This window comes from Epinephelus lanceolatus, chromosome 20 (assembly GCF_041903045.1).
Source record: "Epinephelus lanceolatus isolate andai-2023 chromosome 20, ASM4190304v1, whole genome shotgun sequence".
NCBI classification, from domain to species: Eukaryota; Metazoa; Chordata; class Actinopteri; order Perciformes; family Serranidae; genus Epinephelus; species Epinephelus lanceolatus.
Genome location: NC_135753.1, coordinates 2,653,462 through 2,674,564, shown reverse-complemented (window position 1 = coordinate 2,674,564; position 21,103 = coordinate 2,653,462). Strand labels below are relative to the sequence as shown.

Sequence of the window (21,103 nt, the reverse complement as noted above, 5' to 3'; positions counted from 1 at the left end):
ACTGAAGGCATCAAAACTATGAATGAACACGTGGAGTTATGTACTTAACAAAAAAAGGTGAAATAACTGAAAACATGTTTTATATTCTAGTTTCTTCAAAATAGCCACCCTTTGCTCTGATTACTGCTTTGCACACTCTTGGCATTCTCTCGATGAGCTTCAAGAGGTAGTCACTTAAAATGGTTTCCACTTCACAGGTGTGCCTTATCAGGGTTAATTAGTGGAATTTCTTGCTTTATCAATGGGGTTGGGACCATCAGTTGTGTTGTGCAGAAGTCAGGTTAATACACAGCCGACAGCCCTATTGGACAACTGTTAAAATTCATATTATGGCAAGAACCGATCAGCTAACTAAAGAAAAACGAGTGGCCATCATTACTTTAAGAAATGAAGGTCAGTCAGTCCGGAAAATTGCAAAAACTTTAAATGTGTCCCCAAGTGGAGTCGCAAAAACCATCAAGCGCTACAACCAAACTGGCACACATGAGGACCGACCCAGGAAAGGAAGACCAAGAGTCACCTCTGCTTCTGAGGATAAGTTCATCCGAGTCACCAGCCTCAGAAATCGCAAGTTAACAGCAGCTCAGATCAGAGACCAGATGAATGCCACACAGAGTTCTAGCAGCAGACCCATCTCTAGAACAACCGTTAAGAGGAGACTGCGCGAATCAGGCCTTCATGGTCAAATAGCTGCTAGGAAACCACTGCTAAGGAGAGGCAACAAGCAGAAGAGATTTGTTTGGGCCAAGAAACACAAGGAATGGACATTAGACCAGTGGAAATCTGTGCTTTGGTCTGATGAGTCCAAATTTGAGATCTTTGGTTCCAACCGCCGTGTCTTTGTGAGACGCAGAAAAGGTGAACGGATGGATTCCACATGCCTGGTTCCCACTGTGAAGCATGGAGGAGGAGGTGTGATGGTGTGGGGGTGTTTTGCTGGTGACACTGTTAGGGATTTATTCAAAATTGAAGGCACACTGAACCAGCATGGCTACCACAGCATCCTGCAGCGACATGCCATCCCATCCGGTTTGCGTTTAGTTGGACGATCATTTATTTTTCAACAGGACAATGACCCCAAACACACCTCCAGGCTGTGTAAGGGCTATTTGACCAAGAAGGAGAGTGATGGAGTGCTGCGGCAGATGACCTGGCCTCCACAGTCACCGGACCTGAACCCAATCGAGATGGTTTGGGGTGAGCTGGACCGCAGAGTGAAGGCAAAGGGGCCAACAAGTGCTAAACACCTCTGGGAACTTCTTCAAGACTGTTGGAAAACCATTTCAGGTGACTACCTCTTGAAGCTCATCAAGAGAATGCCAAGAGTGTGCAAAGCAGTAATCAGAGCAAAGGGTGGCTATTTTGAAGAAACTAGAATATAAAACATGTTTTCAGTTATTTCACCTTTTTTTGTTAAGTACATAACTCCACATGTGTTCATTCATAGTTTTGATGCCTTCAGTGAGAATCTACAATGTAAATAGTCATGAAAATAAAGAAAACGCATTGAATGAGAAGGTGTGTCCAAACTTTTGGCCTGTACTGTATGTCTGACTCAATCAAAATGGCCAGCAGTCCAGCATCACCATAGAGCATGCCAATGCTGGCAAGATATGCCATTGTGATATGCATGCCTCCCAACCGCATTGTTACCTTTCCATTATGAGATGGTGGTTTGCTCCACAGAATCTCCTGGGCTTTGCTATAAATTGCAAGGTCGGCAGTTACAAGTGTATGCTTTTGCCCCAGTTGTGCAGAGAACTGTGTAAGGTGAATCAGTGCTGTGTAGGTTGTGTAATAATCTGTTGGTGAAGCTCTTATAAAAGGCATGTATCGCACAGTGACGACTGGCAGTGACTTATCTGTGATGAATGCATTGAATGCAGACCAGGATGGGACATGCTGTCCTTCCTCCTTGTTGATCCAGGCCAGCTTCCCCAGTGTGTCTCTCTTTCCAGCTGGTGTTGAGATGTCACTCTTTGCATTCAGAAGTTGTGATGGCTCAGGTATGGCTTGAGGCTCTGGTCTGACAGGTGGTCTTAAGTATCTGACAATAAATAAACAAGTCTTAGTTGTGCCATCATACATCTACTTTGAAAATCAAACTTAAACTTAACTTATACAACATACTTAATTCACTTGACGTTGACAGTACACAAAGGTAATATGTTCAGCCTACCTGTGAAGGTCTTCTCCATCTTCATTATAGTTGTTGAAGGCAGAAAGGGACTTCTGTGGAATCCTGGCAAGACGATGGACTTCTGTTGTGGTCTGACCTCATCTGTATATAACTGTTGCCATCGCATCAGTGGTATTTTTTCCATCCGGGGTCTCCTCATTTTGGTCAAAATTGTCTACTGCAGCATCAACCATGCCATGGTCCAAGATTCCGCTGAGGCCAGTGGGTATGTAGGTGCCTTCATTCCTTGTGATTTGATCAGCAGCAACTGATGTGAGAAACTGCCTCACTTCATTGTATGAAGCACAGTGGCCCATAGCATGTAACTCATTGATGAGTGCCTTGCTTCCAAATTCATGATATTGTATAATTGCAAGCCCTAGGGCTCTAGTTTCGCAGACCAGGCGCGGTGGAGGCGCAGCGCACCTGCGCTTCGCCAACTGGGTGTGGCCAGGCAGATTTTGTAAGTTTGGCACACCGTGCGCCCTGGCGCAGCTACTCCTCTATCCCACCTGCGTCCCTTCTACCGGCGCAAGTCGGAAAGAGGGAGGAGAGAAGGCGTGGAGTGGGTTTTACACAGCCAATTCACATCACACCAATCAAATGAGCCCCTCTCCTTGCCCTTAAATGCGCTGCGCGAAGGCGTAATGAGAGTTTACTCAATTGGCCATGGCGGAAGAGAGCAGCAGCGTCAGATGGCCAAACTTCGCCCAGGAGGAAACTGATGTTTTGGTCCGGGAGGTCTAAGCTCGCAGTGTCCGAATATACGGAACTGCGAGCAGACCTCCACGGGCTGATGATGCAAAGGTAGCCTGGGAGGAGGTCACCACAATTGTAAATCAATGTTGCGTTTCTCTTGTGCGCGAGCGCTCTCTCTTTCTCTCTCGCAGTCTCACTCGGTTTCTTTTCTTTTGAGTTTTCTAAGATGACAGTTGCTGAATATATACTCCCTATCTGATGCTGTGGCTGTTTGTGGTTGGCTGAGAGGGATGTGAACTCATTAGTTTGCAACTGTGCTAATCAAATCAGGTTGGGTTTCCATTATGCGTGCCAAACGTGCCAATCCCCTTTGATCTGACATCAGATGTGACAGGACAGTCGATATAGAGATACATTTATGTGCTGATTGCAGATAGTTGCATTGAATAGTGGTTTTGTGGCTATTTATTGCATCATTAATGTGCCTGACATTCTGGAAACCTGCCTGTGAGGTTTTGGTGACGTGTGCGCACTGTCCGCCGGTCAGCCAAACTTCAGCTTACACCGGCTGCGCTCCCCCTGCACTGACAGTAGACATGGTTTCAGTTGGCGAGCTTTTAGCGCACCTTCGGCGAAGCCTTTTGGCACGAAACTGTCACTGCGCCAAGCTGGATCTGTGTGCACGTGTGTGCAGGAGTGCACAGATGGAGTTACAGCTAAGTTGTTGTTTGTTGGTTGTTTTGGCGTGGTTACGGGCAACAGTAACCTGTACTGTTCAGTAATAAACGGTGGTTTAATTGCCGAATAACTGCGTCATCCTTTCCACATGTCCAATGTTGCAACATTGTGCGCGCACAGCTCTTCACCACCTTGATCCTAAAATAAACACCTGTTTTATTACATAATCATGCTTCCGTGTTGCGCCATTCATTAAGATCCTATGTTTCTGTCATTCAAATAAAAAGAATTGTGGTTTAATACTCTTAATTATAACAGCCAACTTATTGAAAAATGTCGGGTTTAAATCGGGCTCAGGCCGATAATTACAATTAATTGGACGGGCCGGGCCGGTCCCGGACATAACGTGCACGGGCTCAGGCTGGGTCGGGCTGGATTTTTTGGGCCCGATCTAAGCTCTAAGTGTTATGGAGGTGTGCATCAGGCGGCACTGTGCAATGATGTCTTGGCAGATTGCAATTATGCAGAGATTTTCCTTTGAAGAAGGCTCCTCACAAGTTTGGACAGTTGTGTATGCATTTGTATCCACGCACCAGTTCACAAAGTCATAGAGAAGGTTGGGTACATAGTCCTGACATGAACAAAGAGACAGGTGTTCACTGCTATCATAAAAGCCAGGGTCTTGCTTTACTTCTGCCATGGTTTTCCACAGTACACCTGCTGCATATGTGTAATATGTGAGTTTCAGACATTCCAAATTCACTGAATCATTCTCCTTTGCTTCCTTTTCTTTGACTAGAGCAGCCTCCCTCATAGCAAGGCCAATGGGTAAATTGGTTGAGCAAACCAAGTCTGATTTTCCTGGCCGTTCAACAAACAAATTTGTCTTTGTAGTGGTTCAGCAGTTTCTCCTTCAACTTCCATGAGGCATATTTACTCACGTCAGACTCAGTGGAGAGCATTTTTAGGTTGTTGTGAAAATGTTCTGTGAGGGAACTCAGCGATGTTACAGCCATGTCCTGTGATAACAATGTCTGGTCAATTTCTTCAGTGAGTGCATGGAAGGCCTTGTCATGGGTGGACTCCTTTTCCTCAGTTAGACGCTTTCGTTTAGCTGCAGCCACATTTCTGTCAGAGATGTAATGTGCTAGACAGCTTCGAAGATACTTGGCATGAAAAGCAAAGAGATCTTCATATGCCAGCATTCATAGCTTAACTTCTTCATCTGCTCTCTCTTCTGCTGCATGTAGCACTTTATCTCTTAATGTAAGGTTCTCTGGTATTACACGGTCTTTCCCGCAAATGAAGCAATCTCTTCAGACATTGAATGAACTGGTATTCTCCCTACTTAGTCTTCCAGATAAGCTGGTTGGTGTAGTAGATGTGGTTGGTGTAGTAGATGAAGCCTCACTCTGATTTCTGGTTGCATCTGGTCCTTTGATTTTCGTCTTCATGGTATATGAGGCTCTACATAATTTATAATAAGAGACCTGGATTTTGAAACCCAATATGGAAATGAGGAATTTCATAGGACTACATTGCATATTACTACAGTACATTGCATATTGCAGTACACATTGCCTATTACTACATTGTCTTAACTACATTGCTTATTACTACACATACATTGCATATTACTACATTGTATAATACTAATTAGAGCTACTAGGGAAGCACTAATGCTAAAGCTTGCTTGTGCTTGCAAGCTAGTGCTAGCAAGTAACGGTAACTGTGCAGTAACTAGCTAGCTAGCTAAGTACTGTAAGTACAGTAAAAGTTGCTAATCTGTGCAGTAACTAGTAGTAACTAGCTAGCTAGCTAAGTACTGTAAGTACAGTAAAAGTTGCTAATCCATGGGAACATTTTCACTTTTCTGTGGTTTTCAATACTTAAAAGCAAATCTTGCCTTTGTTATTTTCTGGGAGGATCCCATCTTTTTGTGCGTATGTCAAAAAGCCACTCTTCTCAAATGTACAGCATGGGACACTGTATAACTGTGTGTGCACATTAAATCATTCCCCATGAATGGGAATTGTAACCTTGATGTTAATTGTGTTCTACTTTGTATAGTATGAAGAATATTTCTCTATTTAATGTATCCTCAAGCTGGTAGGCCTACTCAATATTCATTACAGTACTCAGTAGACCTACTCAATATTCAACTCAATATTCATTACAGTACTCAGTAGGCCTACTCAGATTGGATTATCATGTCTTTGGCTCTCTGCTCTCTGTATAGTGTCACTGCATTCCAAAATTACTATACATCATGATTCTACCTATACAAATCAAATGATACCAAGAATGTTATGGTACAATATCTGTAGGCTACTGCAAGGGCGTAGGTTTGATTTTCACATTGGTAGGGACATAAAAGTGCTCCATGGCGGCGACCTGTACGTTGATGATTTTTTAATGCAATTTCACGTCATGTGAAACTGATCACTGCTTTATAATGCATTTTTAGATATCTACACTAAATACAAGAATGTCTTGGTTAATGTATTCTCTAATGTTATCAGTTACATGAATATACACTGATAACTTCACCACATCTGTCCGTATGTGCTTCCCAGGGTAAACTATAATAATAACAATAACAGTATAGGGCTTAACTTCAGTACCAGCCTGTGGTCTGCAGTTGGGTTGGTAATAGTGATCCGAATTGATATTGATATTGATATTGGGTAAAAACATATATTATACTTGAATCAATATTTATACTTACCCCTTGGCACAATCCTGAATCTCACTATCAACATATATCCTTCACAATTCAATCTCACCTGTGAGGCTCCTGTCTCTCCTCTATCTCCTCCTGTCTCTCTTCCATTTCCTTCTGTCTCTCTTCCTGCCTCTCCTCCTCCATCTTTTCCATCTCCTCCAGTCTCTTTACTACTTGTCATCTGACAAAAAATATATTGATGCAAGACATGTGAACAGTGGGACAATTTGAGATGCAACAGTCATAGATTTTTATTGTTGTAGCCTGAGGAAAACATACTGTATGTTTTACAATTGTGTAATTCATTAAACAACATCTGAATGTATATAGGCTAAAGAACAGCCATAATGTCAACACGGGTTAGTCAGCTTCATCATGTTAAACATAAATAAAATAAATCAACAAAAATGTAAATGCTCCAAAATCATTATAATACAACTGTGTGCAAAATGTTGCACTTACACCCAATATCTATTAGATAAATATGACTCAGTGTTGGTGTTTTTACTGGGAGCAGCGGATCTCTGTTCTCCTAAGTCTCACCTTAACACACCATGGATGCTGAAGACTGTCACTGAAGGAGCTATTATTTATAGTGTTTACACTTTATTTATTCAGACTGTTTCTATCATGTCATCTTACTACAAACATTAATTTGAACTGTGTCATCACTACATGACATCTATGATTGCTGATGGAGCATGTGAAGTGGAATTTCATGTTCTCTGGCATATAATATTGATCTAATAGTTGCCAAACTCAGCTCAGCTAGTATTAGCTCTTTAGCATCTCATTATCTAGCAAAGAGTTGCCAAGGAACGCCATTCAGTTAGCCTAACATCAACAGGTGTTTTTTTTTTTAGCTTTTTTACTGAACCAACCTACTCACCGTTCACACTCGGCGGTCCGCTGTGGAGCGCTAACGGTGACGCGTGTGTATGTGTCGTTCCCTCACGAACTGCCGTGAACTGTACGGTGATGCGCACCCACAAAGTCAGTGGAGAGAGTGGCGCTGGGGAGGACCAATCACACGTTACCAAAATAACGGTAGAGCCAATCGATGAGCGGTACGAGGTTAGAGGCGGGACATATGGTAGACGCCAACGATTGTTAACCCTTTGTGTACCATATTGCGCGGACGCCGACAGCCAGTGTTTATATTGGTAGTGACAATACAGAAGGGGCTGAATATTCGTAGGGACGTGTCCCTACCGTCCCTACCCAATCCTACGCCTATGGGCTACTGTTCAATGTCAAGGTCAAGCAGAGATAAACATTTCAATTTCTACTGGGTATTTTGTCAGCAGAATAATTGAGTAAAACCTACATTAATTTAGACTCCCAGTTTAAAATCTCACACATCTTACCTTTCTTCTGGTACCAAATGTATGCCTGCAGCCCCTGTAGTTATTGAGATATACTCATTTGAATGTTGGTATATGTTGTTTTAGGTGGAACATAAAAAAACATGCTCAGGGCTTAAGGTGCTGGCTGCACTAGTTGGGCTGGTGACATCAAAGGGTGGAGTGAATAGTCAAGTAACCTACTTTTATGATAAGATAGCACTCTTTGGAACATATTAATAACATTTTGGGGTGATAGTTATCCTTACTTTAATAATGAGAGACATATATATACAGTGCCCTCCAAAAGTATTGGAACAGTGAGTCCAATTCGTTTACTTTTGTTGTAGACTGAAAACATTTGGGTTTGACATCAAAAGATGAATATGAGACAAGAGATCAACATTTCAGCTTTTATTTCCAGGTATTTACATCTGGATCTGATACACAACTTAGAAGACAGCATTATTTGTAATGGAACACAAAATTTTTAGGTGAGCAAAAGTATTGGAACATATAAACTTAAAATAGATTAAAGTGAATGAGACTTAATATTTAGTTGCAAATCCTTTGCTTTCAATAACTGCATCAAGCCTGTGACCCATTGACATCACCAAACTTTTGCATTCTTCTTTTGTGATGCTTTTCCAGGCTTTCACCGCAGCCTCTTTCAGTTGTTGTTTGTTTTGGGGGGTTACTCCCTTCAGTCTCCTCTTCAGCAGGTAAAATGCATGCTCTATTGGGTTTAAGTCTGAAGACTGACTTGGCCAGTCTAAAACCTTCCACTTCTTGCCCCTGATGAACTCCTTTGTTGTTTTGGCAGTGTGTTTTGGGTCGTTATCTTGCTGCATGATGAAGGATCTCCCAATCAGTTTGGTTGCATCTTTCTTTAAATTAACAGACAGAATGTTTCTGTAGACTTCTGAGTTGATTTTGCTGCTGCCATCATGTGTTACATCATCAATGAGGATGAAAGAGCCCGTCCCAGAAGAAGCCATGCGAGCCCAAGCCATGACATTACCTCCACCGTGTTTCACAGATGAGCTTGTATGTTTGGGATCATGAGCAGATCCTTTCTTTCTCCAAACGTTCACCTTTCCATCACTTTGAAAAAAGTTAATCTTTGTCTCATCAGTCCATAAAACTTTTTCCCAGAATTTTTGAGGCTCATCTCTGTACCTTTTGGCAAATTCCAGCCTGGCCTTCCTATTCTTCTTGCTAATGAGTGGTTTGCATCTTCTGGTGTAGCCTCTGTACTTTTGTTCATGAAGTCTTCTGCGAACAGTAGATTGTGATACCTTCACTCCTGCCCTCTGGAGGTTGTTGCTGATGTCACTAACAGTTGTTTTAGGGTCTTTCTTGACAGCTCTCACAATGTTTCTGTCATCAACTGCTGATGTTTTCCTTGGTCTACCTGTTCGACGTCTGTTGCTTAGTACACCAGTGGTTTCTTTCTTCTTCAGGACATTCCAAATGGTTGTACTGGCTATGGCCAATGTTTGTGCAATGGCTCTGATTGATTGTCCATCTTCTCTCAGATTCACAATTGCTTCTTTTTCACCCATAGACAGCTCTCTGGTTTTCATGTTGGTTCCACCTCTAAATGCAGTCTGCACAGGCAAAGCCTATCGTACCCAATCTGAAACTGAGCTCAGACATTCAGTGCTATTTATTGTTTGAATAATCAGCGTAATTGGGAGACACCTGGGCAACAAAACACACCTGTCAGTCACATGTTCCAATACTTCTCCTCTCATGAAAAATGGGTGGGTTCAAACAAAAGGTGCTATCTTCTAAGTTGTGTATCAGATCCAGATGTAAATATCTGGAAATGAAAGCTGAAATGTTGATCTCTTGTCCCATATTCATCTTTTGATGTCAAACCCAAATATTTTCAGTCTACAACAAAAATAAAGGAATTGGCCTCACTGTTCCAATACTTTTGGAGGGCACTGTATACATACCTTTGGATTTTTTATTTCCTAATAAATTCTCGCCTATAATTCATATTGTATTCGTATTGTATGCAATAACTGTCTATGAACATCCAGTCAAAATCTGGTGACATTCTGATGATTATTTCCAGAGATACATCTGATAAGGCAGATGCTGTCCCTTTTGGAGGAGCCACAATTTTAACAATATTCGGTTTTGGGGAGTATCCAAACATCAACCAAATAAACTAAGTTTGCAGTAAAATATTTTTATACAACCATCCATTTCAGAAACTAGACTTATTAAAGTTATGAAAAAACATGGTTGTGCTTTGTTCTACCTCGGGTAGGGGTATCTCAAAAACTAAAGTCTTTTTTGGGATTTGTTGTTGTTTTTTGCACTGTTTGGCTGTATTTGAAAGTTAATGAGCAGGAAGTGCCGGCCAGACTGTTTGCTGTATTGTAAAAACAGAGAGTGAAAACACTGAGATCAAACAGTAAAACTCTCTCACTCACTCAAACCTTTATTTAAGACTCGGGAAATCAATTGAGGGAGACTCTCATTTTCAGTGATGCCGAGCATGAACAAAGTGCCACAGCCCCTTTCCTCTGTTTTCTCTGGTCATTTCAAAAGTGTGTAAAAAGACCATTGTTTCAGCAGTAAAATGAATGGATTAATGTTCTTTATAAGTAATGCTCTTTCTCATACTGTTTATATTGATTATGTAACACATTGCTGTTAAAGTTCACTGCCGTAAGATTTTACGCTTACTTCTTCATGTTGTTGGCGTTACATCCATTAAAAAAAACAAGTAAAAAAACAGTTGTCATTGTGAAATCCACAAAGTCACATTAAAATCAACCTTTCATGTTATCTTATTGATATTAATTAATTTCATTAATCAAAGCTGCTGTCTCATGTAGATCTGTTGTCTGAACACAAGATGGTGCCGTTGTTTTGCAACATTGCATTACCTGCTGTTTGACTGAAACTGTGTGTATGTGTGAGTGGAGGAGGGTGTCTGTCTGTCTGTCTGTCTGTCCGTCCTACTTTTACCCACATCAGTACAGGTGAGGTGACTGTCAGTCTGTCAGTGTGAATATGAACTCCACCCTGAGCCCTGGACAAACAATAAGCCGCCACTCAGTTTGTGTGTTTGTGCACGAAAGGTCAACTAATATTTTTCCATTCAAATATTTACATTGTTTGGAGTGTACTTTCCATACTCTGTTTTTCTTCTTTAGAATATTGGACGATCATTAATTTGGTCCTCCATAGTGGGCAGAAAATGTCTTTAAAGGTTCCCCCTAAGTCCAGCTCCTGCTGCATTACATTAGTTTGATTTTAATGTCTGAAATGGAGGTGGCAGAGGACCCCTGGAATACCAACCTGACATGATCCTCTTATCTCAACAACAGTCGACCCTTTAAAACACAAAACTGAAACAGCAAGAAAAACCTGCAGAAAGCTCACAGCTTTCTTTTCTCCTCCAATGATCTGTGTGCCATTAAAGAATAAAATAAAATGAATGAAACTGCACATGTGCAAATAAAAACAAAAAAAACAAAACACATTAGAAATCTCCTAAGCTTCCCAGAACCCTTAGAAACCTACAGCTAACTACTGAAAATATATTTTTAAAAAAAGTTCATTATTATTACTTAAATGTTGTTTCTCTTCTTCTCAGCATCTCTGGCAGGAATGAGGCTCCAGCAAGGAGACATCGCTGTAAGTTAACATAAAACCAGTCTGTCGTTTAGCCTGTGGTGGAGGAAGTACTCAGATCCTTTACTGCAGTAAAAGTACCAATAGCCTACTACACAGTAAAAATACTCTGTTACAGTAAAAGTACTTCAATGAAAGTGTTCCTTCAGTAAAAGTATGAAGGTATAATCAATAAAATATTGTTAAAGTATCAAACTGTTAATATTACAATATATGATCTCATTACATGATTCTGACTTATGCATTCATGTTAAAGGAGGATTTTACTGTTGGAGATGGTTGAGATGGAGCTCATTTTGAACTATTAACTAATGATGATTTTTGTTATGGATTAATCGGCTGATTATTTTCTCCATTAATTGATTGATTGTTTGGTTTCTAAATTAGTGAAAATAGTGACCAGTGTTCGTCACAATGAGCCAGAGCACAAAGTGACACATTCACAACGTTTGTTTGTTTAACCCCAACATTATTACTGATACATTACAATCACTAACATTATTACCAATACATTACAATTATTAACATTATTACCGATACATTACAACTATTAAAGGAAATGGCCACTTTAGAATGAAAATACAGACAGTACTTACTCACCCTCATGCCGACAAGAAGTCCAGTGTAGTTTTTTAATCCACAAAACTTGTTCAGGGTATCAGAGGATAACAGCCAGCCGGATTTTTCCATACACTTGAAGTGCACGGAACCCACATTTTGAAAATGTAATAAAAATCTGTGCTAATGCATTTCAAAAACATCAGAATTGCTTGTCTGTCGTAATCCAAGTGCCCTGAAGCCGCAGCATGCAAAACTGACTTGAAAAGACGTAATTTACTCCACTTTTATAGCATAATTTCTCACTGTGGTCAGTTAGCCTGCCCTGCAGGCATGCTGTGTTTACATGGCAACTCGCACGAGACTAGCTGATGGCTAGTGGTGGTGATAGTTCTCGAGTCTCGCGCTACACTGGACTTCTTGTCGGCATGAGGGTGACTACTGTCTGTATTTTCATTCTAAAGTGGCCATTTCTTTTAATATAATTACCAATACATTACAATTATTAACATTATCACTAATACATTACAGTTACCAACATTATTACTAATACATTACAGTTTATAACATTGTTACTAATAAATTACAGTCACTAACATTATTACTAATAAATTACAATTACCAACATTATTACTAATGCATTTCAAAAAACTAAGGTTATTATCAATACTTTACATTTATTAACATAATTTCTAATACATTACAAATATGAGTATTATTACTAATACATTACTGTTATTACCATTATTACTGATATATTACATTTACAGTATTAGCATTATGACTAATACATTACAAATATTAGCATTATTACCAATACGTTACAGTTATTACCATTATTACTAATACATAACAATTATCATTATTATTCAACGGAAAAGTTTGTAAAGCTGGAACCATTAAATATTTTTACAGGAAAAATTACTTCAACCATCAAAATTGATTCACTTTAAGTTTCTGTCAATCCACTAATGGATTATGGACTTATGATTTCAGCTGGAGTCAGCTGGAGTCAGCTGCACTATGAAGTGTTTATAACTAAACATCAGATTTTACAAACTTTTCATATGTTTTGTCTCAAAAGTCTTAATTTATAAATTAACTAAACACTCAAGTACAGTGCAAGTAGCTGGAAATTGTACTTAAATACAGTACTTGAATAAATGTACTTAGTTACATTCCACCACTACATTGAGCTAACACTTCTGTCAAAATGTGTGTGTCCAGGTGAGTTTGGGTACCAGTGATACAGTGTTTCTGTGGATCCAGCAGCCTTGCCCGGCGTTGGAGGGTCACATCTTCTGTAACCCAGTGGACTGGCAGGCGTTCATGGCTCTGCTGTGGTATGTGTGTTTACATTTACACCTTTAATAAGCAGCGGTATAAAGAGACAGAGTAAATGGTTCTGACTTCAGGTGAAAATAACACCTGCAGGTCTATTAGCTACCAGAACTGCTCTCTCTGGGTGTTTACCAGATATTCATTAATTTTGTGTGTTTTTTATGTAATAGTTTCCCATTTTGGGAAATATTTGCCAATACCAGATTCAGACTGATTCCATTCTCATATCAATAGCCTACAGTTAGATATGAATCTACAGCAGGTGGTTAGCTTAGCTTAGCATAGCACAAAAACTGAAAACTGGGGGAAACAGCTAGCCTGGCTCTGTCCAAAGGTAATACAATCTTCTCCCCTTCTAAATCTCCTTTCCCTTCTAAATTTCTCTGATGTTTTATAACTGGTTGGTATGGAAGCCCATTGCTGCCAATGTAATGGAAAAAGAAGAAACTGAAACTGAATAAGAAACTTATAAGTCATTTTAATAAGAAACTTTTGCATCGGAAAATTATGACTAAAGCACTATTTGGACGGGATTACTTTTACATAGGTACATAGCGTAAAGTAATAATTACCAGAGATTTTAGTCCCGTCTGAATGTGCCATGTCAGTAGTCATTACCGCACGATGTCAGTAAAGATTACCGCGACTTTTACCTTCTGTAAAAGGGTCCCAGAAAATTACCTCAGGTAATACTGATCCCACGCGAATAGACCAGCAGTAAATATCTGTGTTAGGGCTGTCAAAAAAAATTGAAGTTCAAAATATATTCGAATATATATATTTTTTATAAGTTCTAACCTAAATTTGATAATTTGAATATCATTAATAATTAGTTAATACTATCAGTAATGTTGTATATCACGGCGAATCCCGTTCGGGTGGAGATGGCTCGCGCACAAGCCGGGCCAGAGAGGGACACAGAGACGGAGGGAAAGGCGCCGACGGAGGAGCCTGCTGCGCCAACACCACCCACTGCGCTGTCCGGGATGTGTGACCTGTTCGGGGAGACGTACAGGGAGAGTGTTGCACCTGCTGCCTCCCTGCCTACCCTTTTTGAAGAAGAGATGAAACGTTACCAGAATGAGACACCACTACAAGCCGACCAGGATCCACTGTTGTGGTGGAAAACTACGCACTGAAGTATCCAAACATTGCTCAGATAGCGAGGCAGAAGTTGGTCATACCTGGCACTTCAGTGAGGTCAGAATGGGTGTTTTCATCCGAGTGTCACGTTCATATTGCGTCAGCAATAAGCATGTTATTTTTTGTGTTTTTTTTTAATGTAAATAAATAAATAAATAAATAAATAATAAGTTTGAATATTATTCAAACTCTACTAAATTAATTCGAAAATATTCAAACTCAGTTTTATGGTGCTTTTGACAGTCCTATCATGCGTACATGATGACAGGAGGGGACGGCGGTGCATGAATGGATTTACCCCTCCCACTTGTAGTTTTACTGACATTTCTTATCCCGTGCGAATTGGCTATTAATATTACCGACGTCCTGTAGTTAAGTGGCATTACCCCACGTGCCCATGTAAAACTAATCCCATCCGAATAGTGCTTTAGTAAGTCAAAATAATGACTTAGTATCTTGAAATAATGATAAAGTACTGCAAAATTATGACTTAGTATCTCAAAATTATGACTAAGCATGGAAAAATTATTAGTTATTAACTCAAATTAATGACTTCATATCAATATTGCCATCCTATGATTTAGTGACTGAAAATAATGACAGTGACTGAAATGAATGATGATGAAATGATGACTCGATCATAACAAAATCATTTAGAATTGTGACTCAGTATTTCAAAATAAGGAGTTTGTATTTCAAAATTATAACTTAGAATTTCAAATCTATGATTTAGTTTGGCAAAATTATGACCAAGTAACCCAGGGACTTACTATGTCAAAAATAATGACTATGATAAAATTATAAGTATTAAAAAAATAGGATTTAGTGACTCAAAATAATGACTTTGTATTGAAAAACTTTGACTCCATATTTCAAAATAATGACTTAGTATCCTGAAATGATGATTAGTATTGCAAAATTATGACTTAGTATTTCAAAATAATGACTTAGTATCTTGAAAGGATTTAGTATCACAACATTATCACTTAGCATCCCAGGATATTGACCTAATATGTTGAAATGATTTACAATTAAAACATTATGACTAAGTACCTCAAAATAATGTCTTCTTAGTATTGACAATTATAACCACGTATCTCAGAGTAATAATTTTGTATCTCCAACTGATGATTTAAAAGGATAAACTTATGTCTTAGAATCTTAGAATCTTAGAAGTTTTTTTAGTTATAAAGTTTGCGAATGGACCACACTTACCACGCAACAGGAGAGAATGAACCTGAACCGTCATCTGCGAGGAAAAGAAGACGCAACTTCACTCCTTGTGATGCACTCTCTGTGGCGCTTTTCCTCCTGATGATATATCTCCACAACGATGGTAGCACCGAATCCCATTCTGTGCATTCAGCCTCTCTTCTCGCCCGCTCAGCATCAAACACATGGAGTTCCTCATCTGTATGCTCCGGCTCAAACAGGTATGGCTCTGGGTCTGTGTCCGCTACAAGAAACTCTTCAAAATCGCGTTCAAAGTCGTCCATTGCAGCTACTATAGTCCAGAGATATTGCTAGGCTAAATAAACAGCTGAACTCTGTTTACCGGCTACGCCGTCAGTCAGTGTGTGGGCTGGAGATTGAGCAGAAAGGGGAGGGGGTCCCCACTCAGCATGGTAAACAAGTATGTGTGTATGAAGTGTGTCTGTTACGCTAGAAGAGTCAGAGTTTGGGACGGAGTCTTTTACACCCTGGAGTGTTACTGGAGTTTTTGGAGTGCTCAAATAAACTGGGCTTTTTCCCAAACGCTCCTCTGGTCTCCTGCTCGTGAGGGATTCATTACAATATCGTAACATGGTTTAGATTTCTAAATAAACATTCACCTCGGCGCTAGATAGACCTACTCCTGAAAAACTGTGCAAGGCTTTTTGTCCCTACGAGGACACCGTCATTTACCCGACGGGAGGGGTGAGCGAGTGAGCCCTGCAATCTAGAATTTGACCACTGATGTCACTGTTTTCAACCCATTTTACACACTGGCCCTTTAATATATTAAAGTAATGATTTAGTATTGCAAAATTAGGACTTTTTATCTCAAAACAATGACTTTGTATAGCAAGATAATGACTTAGTTTCTTGACATAATCATGTAATATTGCAAAATTATCATCTTAAAATAATGACAAACTTTCTCAAAAAAAATCTCATTATCTTGAGTAGTTTCTTATTATTGAGACTTACAGAATTTTTTTTCATCACATTGGTGGAAATGGGCTTCCACAGCTTTGTTTGATTTGTGTACAAACAAAATTTACAGGGATGTGGTGCTGGACTTTGTTTTTTTTTTAGCTGGGACCAGTTGCCTGGCAACCAGCAGGAAGTTACTTAACATTACATAAAATCCACATTGTCTCTTCTTTGCACAAATGCTATAGGAACATTTCAGTGTTTTTAACCATTTTTATATTCTTACAGAGCTGCTCAGCTGACTATCTTCATTAATTTAATTGAGGTTAACTGTGGCACAAGTGTGCACCGTGCAGCTGTATTACAGTATGTAGGAAAAAATGAACAGAAATACAAAAACACATACCAGATCAGATTCCATATTCTTGACTGAGCTAGGAAAAGAAGGATGGGGGTCTAAGCAAGATGAAGTATATATCTGTAAAAGAGAAATTGTAGGAAATATAATGATATTTAAAAGAATAGAAAGGTAATAAAAAACCCCATTAAGAGCAATGAGGAAAAAAGAAACTTTAGCTAAAATGCAGTGAAGGAGAGGAAATGTAGGAAAAGAAGAAGAGAAGTGGAGCAATGGACACAGATAGATTAAAAGGATGAATGGTATAACCTGCAGGCTGGCCAGAGGCAGTGAAAGTTAAAACCCACTGAGACTGAGCCACTTGTTCGTTAAAAAGCTGCAGAAGAAGAAAACCCCCTCGGGTTTATTGATTTCCTCCAACAACAAAAAGGAAGAAACATTTTGGGCGGTTTGCTGCTGCAGCCTCAGGAAAGCTCCATCAGTGTACAGCACTCACACCTTCAACACGTCGTCAGTATGTTTTCTGTCAGTTCACCTGCAGGAGGTCCAAGGTTCCTCTTGTCTGTGAGACTGTATCAGTTCATTCTGCCTTTTTATGCCTTTTTCTAGTTAACATCACAGAAATATATGACATTAAAAACTACAGAACAGCTAAGAGGAGTATGACTGTACAAATTAATAGAGCTTCAATGGACTAACCTTTAATTTCAAGACATTTTATGTGTATTATTTATATTTTACAAATATTTTTCAGTTATTATTACAGTTACTTCTTGTTTGTTCCACACAGAAGGATTTTAATACTTTGTTTTACCTGCCTTTTGTTTGTGGTTCAATAAAGAATAATAAATAGAAAATGTGTGTGTGTGGGTGTGTCTCCACAGCTTTAAGAATGGTTCTCTGACAAGGGAACGAATCAGGAACAAGTGTGCTGGAGGATCATGGGAACATTTTTCAGTGGCCTTGAGAGAAACACCGCTTGGAAACAATGGAAACATAGGTTCTTTTCTTCCTTTACCATTTCCTACCTCCTTTAATCCAAATTTCCTTCCTTCCTTCCTTCCTTCCTTCTTTTTGTCTTTTCCTATGTCCTTCTCTGTCCCCTCTGAAATTTCTCAATTGTGGGATCAATAAAGGTGTATCTTATCTTAACTCTATGTTCATTCTTTCTTCCTCCCTAACCCCTTCATTTCTTTTTTCAATCTACTTTCCTTAGTTTCCTTTTCCTTCCTTCTTTTCCTGCATTATTTCTTCCCTCCCTCCTTTTGTATTTACCTATTTCCTTCTTCTTGAACTCCACTTTTCCTGTCTTTCTTCCTCCCTTCTTTCTTGTTATGTTTCCTAACTCATTTGCTCATAAATTCATTCTTTCCCTCCTTTTCTTCCTTCTCCTTTCTTTATTTTTCTGCTTCCTTTCTTCCATCTTTCCTGCTACCTGTTTTTGCTTTCCCTTGCTTCCTTAACTTTTAACTCCTCTTTCGTCCCTCCCCCCTCTGATTGGTTGTTTGATGTGTTTCCAGGCTTTTATTTTGACACCTTAGAGATCACACCTCCTGCAATTGGAGTTCATCGCTTCAACCAGGATGACAACAAGGTTGGTGGTGAGACATTCAGACACACACAGGGAGAGATGGAGGGTGTTTCTCAAAGTCAAGGATCCTGCAGAGGCAAGGCAAGAGTCCTCCCAAGCATTCAGTGGACACACATTGGAACAGGCTAACAAATGTCCCCACGTGATCATCGTTAACCCTCAGCAGACTGAGGGGGTTTCAGTTAGTGATAATTTTGGCACTCTGTAATGTTGTTGGACAGTTTTAAACACATGTACCAGTGTTGTCAGAATCACGTGACTTTTAGGGAGAATATATTTCTGGATCATATTTAAGAGTAAGTGGAGTAATGAAGTAAAGACTACAGCTGAAAAAGTTCTAAATTATCATTGACAGTATATAAACAGACTCACAGACAGAATCATTTAACAGTGATCCCTTTTTTAATACATATTTTCTGTGTGTGTGACCACACACTGCGCTACAATAATATGAATAGCAGATCTGATGATCGCACCAATTGTAGCCTACATCATACCACCGGGTAATCCTCTGAAATAAGTTGACCTCAAAACAAAAGAGTGATGCTTTGACCTGCAGGATATTCTAATGTCTTTACTGTGGCCGCTCTCACCGCGATTCCCCCGAAATATACACCTATTGAAACTGGTAGAATGAAAACAGTTACCAAGTCGTTATCATGTGAATAGTAGGGGCACTTAGCGCTCCATCTCTGCTGTGAATGAGCCATGGTTGTATTGGCGACAAAGACGTGCTGACGTATTGCGGTAAGCGAGTTGTGTCTTTTCCGGTGTTTCTGTGACAGTGTCTCTGTACTGCTCTGGTGAATTCTGCTAGCCTGCTTTCTCACCTCAGTTGCTTTAACGCTGCTTTAACGTCTACTTCAAGTCATAACCCACACTGGTTCTGTTTAAGCACTTATAGCTCTCCTTCTTTCTACGACTTTCTCGCTAATCTCTTAGCTGTTGTTTGCACGCTCTTAGCCTTGTTAGCTACTTTAGCTTAGCCATGGCTTCTCCTTCTCCTGCTCTTTCTTGCCCGGTGTGCCAAATGTTCAGTTATGCCTCTGCCTCCTTTAGCGACAGTGGTAATTGTAATAAGTGTAGCTTATTTGCTGCGTTGGAGGCGAGGCTTAGTGAATTAGAAGCGCGGCTCCGCACCATGGAAAACCATTCAGTAGCTGCGGTAGTTAGCCAGCCCCCTGTAGCCGGTGCGGAGCCACATAGCATAGCCTTAGCCTCAGCTAACTGTCCTCCGGTAACTCCCGTTCAGCCGGGAGGTTGGGTTACGGTTCACCAGAAGCACAGCTCCAAGCAGAATCCCACGGCTCACCACCAGCCTGTTCACGTTTCCAACCGCTTTTCCCCACTCAGCGACACACCCGCTGAGGATAAAACTCTGGTTATTGGCAGCTCTATTCTGAGGAACGTGAAGTTAGCAACACCAGCGGCCATAGTTAAATGTATCCCTGGGGCCAGAGCGGGCGACATTGAATCAAATTTAAAACTGCTGGCTAAAGCTAAACGTAGATTCAGTAAGATTGTTATTCACGTCGGCGGCAATGACACCCGGTTACGCCAATCGGAGGTCACTAAAATTAATATTGCCTCGGTGTGTGAATATGCAAAAACGATGTCGGACTCCGTAGTTTTCTCTGGACCCCTCCCAAATCTGACCAGTGATGACATGTTTAGCCGCATGTCATCATTTAACCGCTGGCTGTCCAGGTGGTGTCCAGCAAACGATGTGGGTTTTGTTAATAATTGGCAAACTTTCTGGGGAAAACCTGGTCTTATTAGGAGAGACGGCATTCACCCCACTTTGGATGGAGCTGCTCTCATTTCTAGGAACCTGGCAAATTTTATTAGTAATTTAAATCCCTGACAACCCAGAGTTGAGACCAGGACAGAGAGTTGCAGTCCTAAACGCCTCTCTGAGCTTCTAGTTCAGTTACCCAGCCATAGTTTTCATAGTTTTATACAAACGGTGTCTGTCCCCCGACCACCTAAATTATTTAAATCTAAAATTAAACAAAGAGGAGTTGTGCATAACAACCTCATAAAAATTAAAACCTCTTCTGTGACAGAAAGACAAAACAGGAGAATTAAATGCGGACTGTTAAATATCAGGTCTCTATCGTCTAAAGCAGTGTTAGTAAACGAATTAATATCAGATAATCATATTGATTTACTCAGTCTCACTGAAACCTGGCTGTGTCAAGATGAATATGTTAGTCTAAATGAGTCCACTCCTCCCAGTCATAATAATACCCACATTCCTCGAGGCAGCGGCCGAGGAGGGGGAGTTGCAGCCATTTTTAACTCTAGTCTGTTAATCAGCCCTAAACCTAAACTAGATTATAATTCATTTGAAAGCCTCGTTCTTAGTCTTTTACATCCCACCTGGAAAACCTCGCAGCCACTTTTATTTGTTATAGTGTACCGTGCTCCTGGCCCGTATTCTGAATTTGTATCTGAATTCTCAGAGTTTTTATCCAGTTTAGTTCTTAAATCAGATAAAGTTATTATTGTAGGCGATTTTAACATTCATGTCGACGTTGATAATGACTCCCTGGCTACCGCGTTTATCTCATTAATAGACTCCATTGGCTTCAGTCAGGGTGTACATGAACCCACTCACTGTTTTAACCATGCCCTCGATCTAGTTCTGACGTATGGAATTGAAATTGATAACCTAAAAGTCTTTCCACAG

The 21,103-nt window shown here is 40.1% G+C and overlaps 1 protein-coding gene across 1 annotated transcript in view; it reads left to right on the top strand.

The window, feature by feature from the left end:
- The window catches only part of xylb (xylulokinase homolog (H. influenzae)), a 195,252-nt gene that overhangs the window by 72,143 nt on the left and 102,006 nt on the right, over nt 1-21,103 (top strand). Inside the window, exons 11-14 of the mRNA XM_033639227.2 lie at nt 11,247-11,287; nt 13,070-13,185; nt 17,705-17,820; nt 18,341-18,414. Coding sequence (XP_033495118.1) covers nt 11,247-11,287; nt 13,070-13,185; nt 17,705-17,820; nt 18,341-18,414 — 347 coding nt within the window. The remainder of the gene's footprint in view (nt 1-11,246; nt 11,288-13,069; nt 13,186-17,704; nt 17,821-18,340; nt 18,415-21,103) is intronic.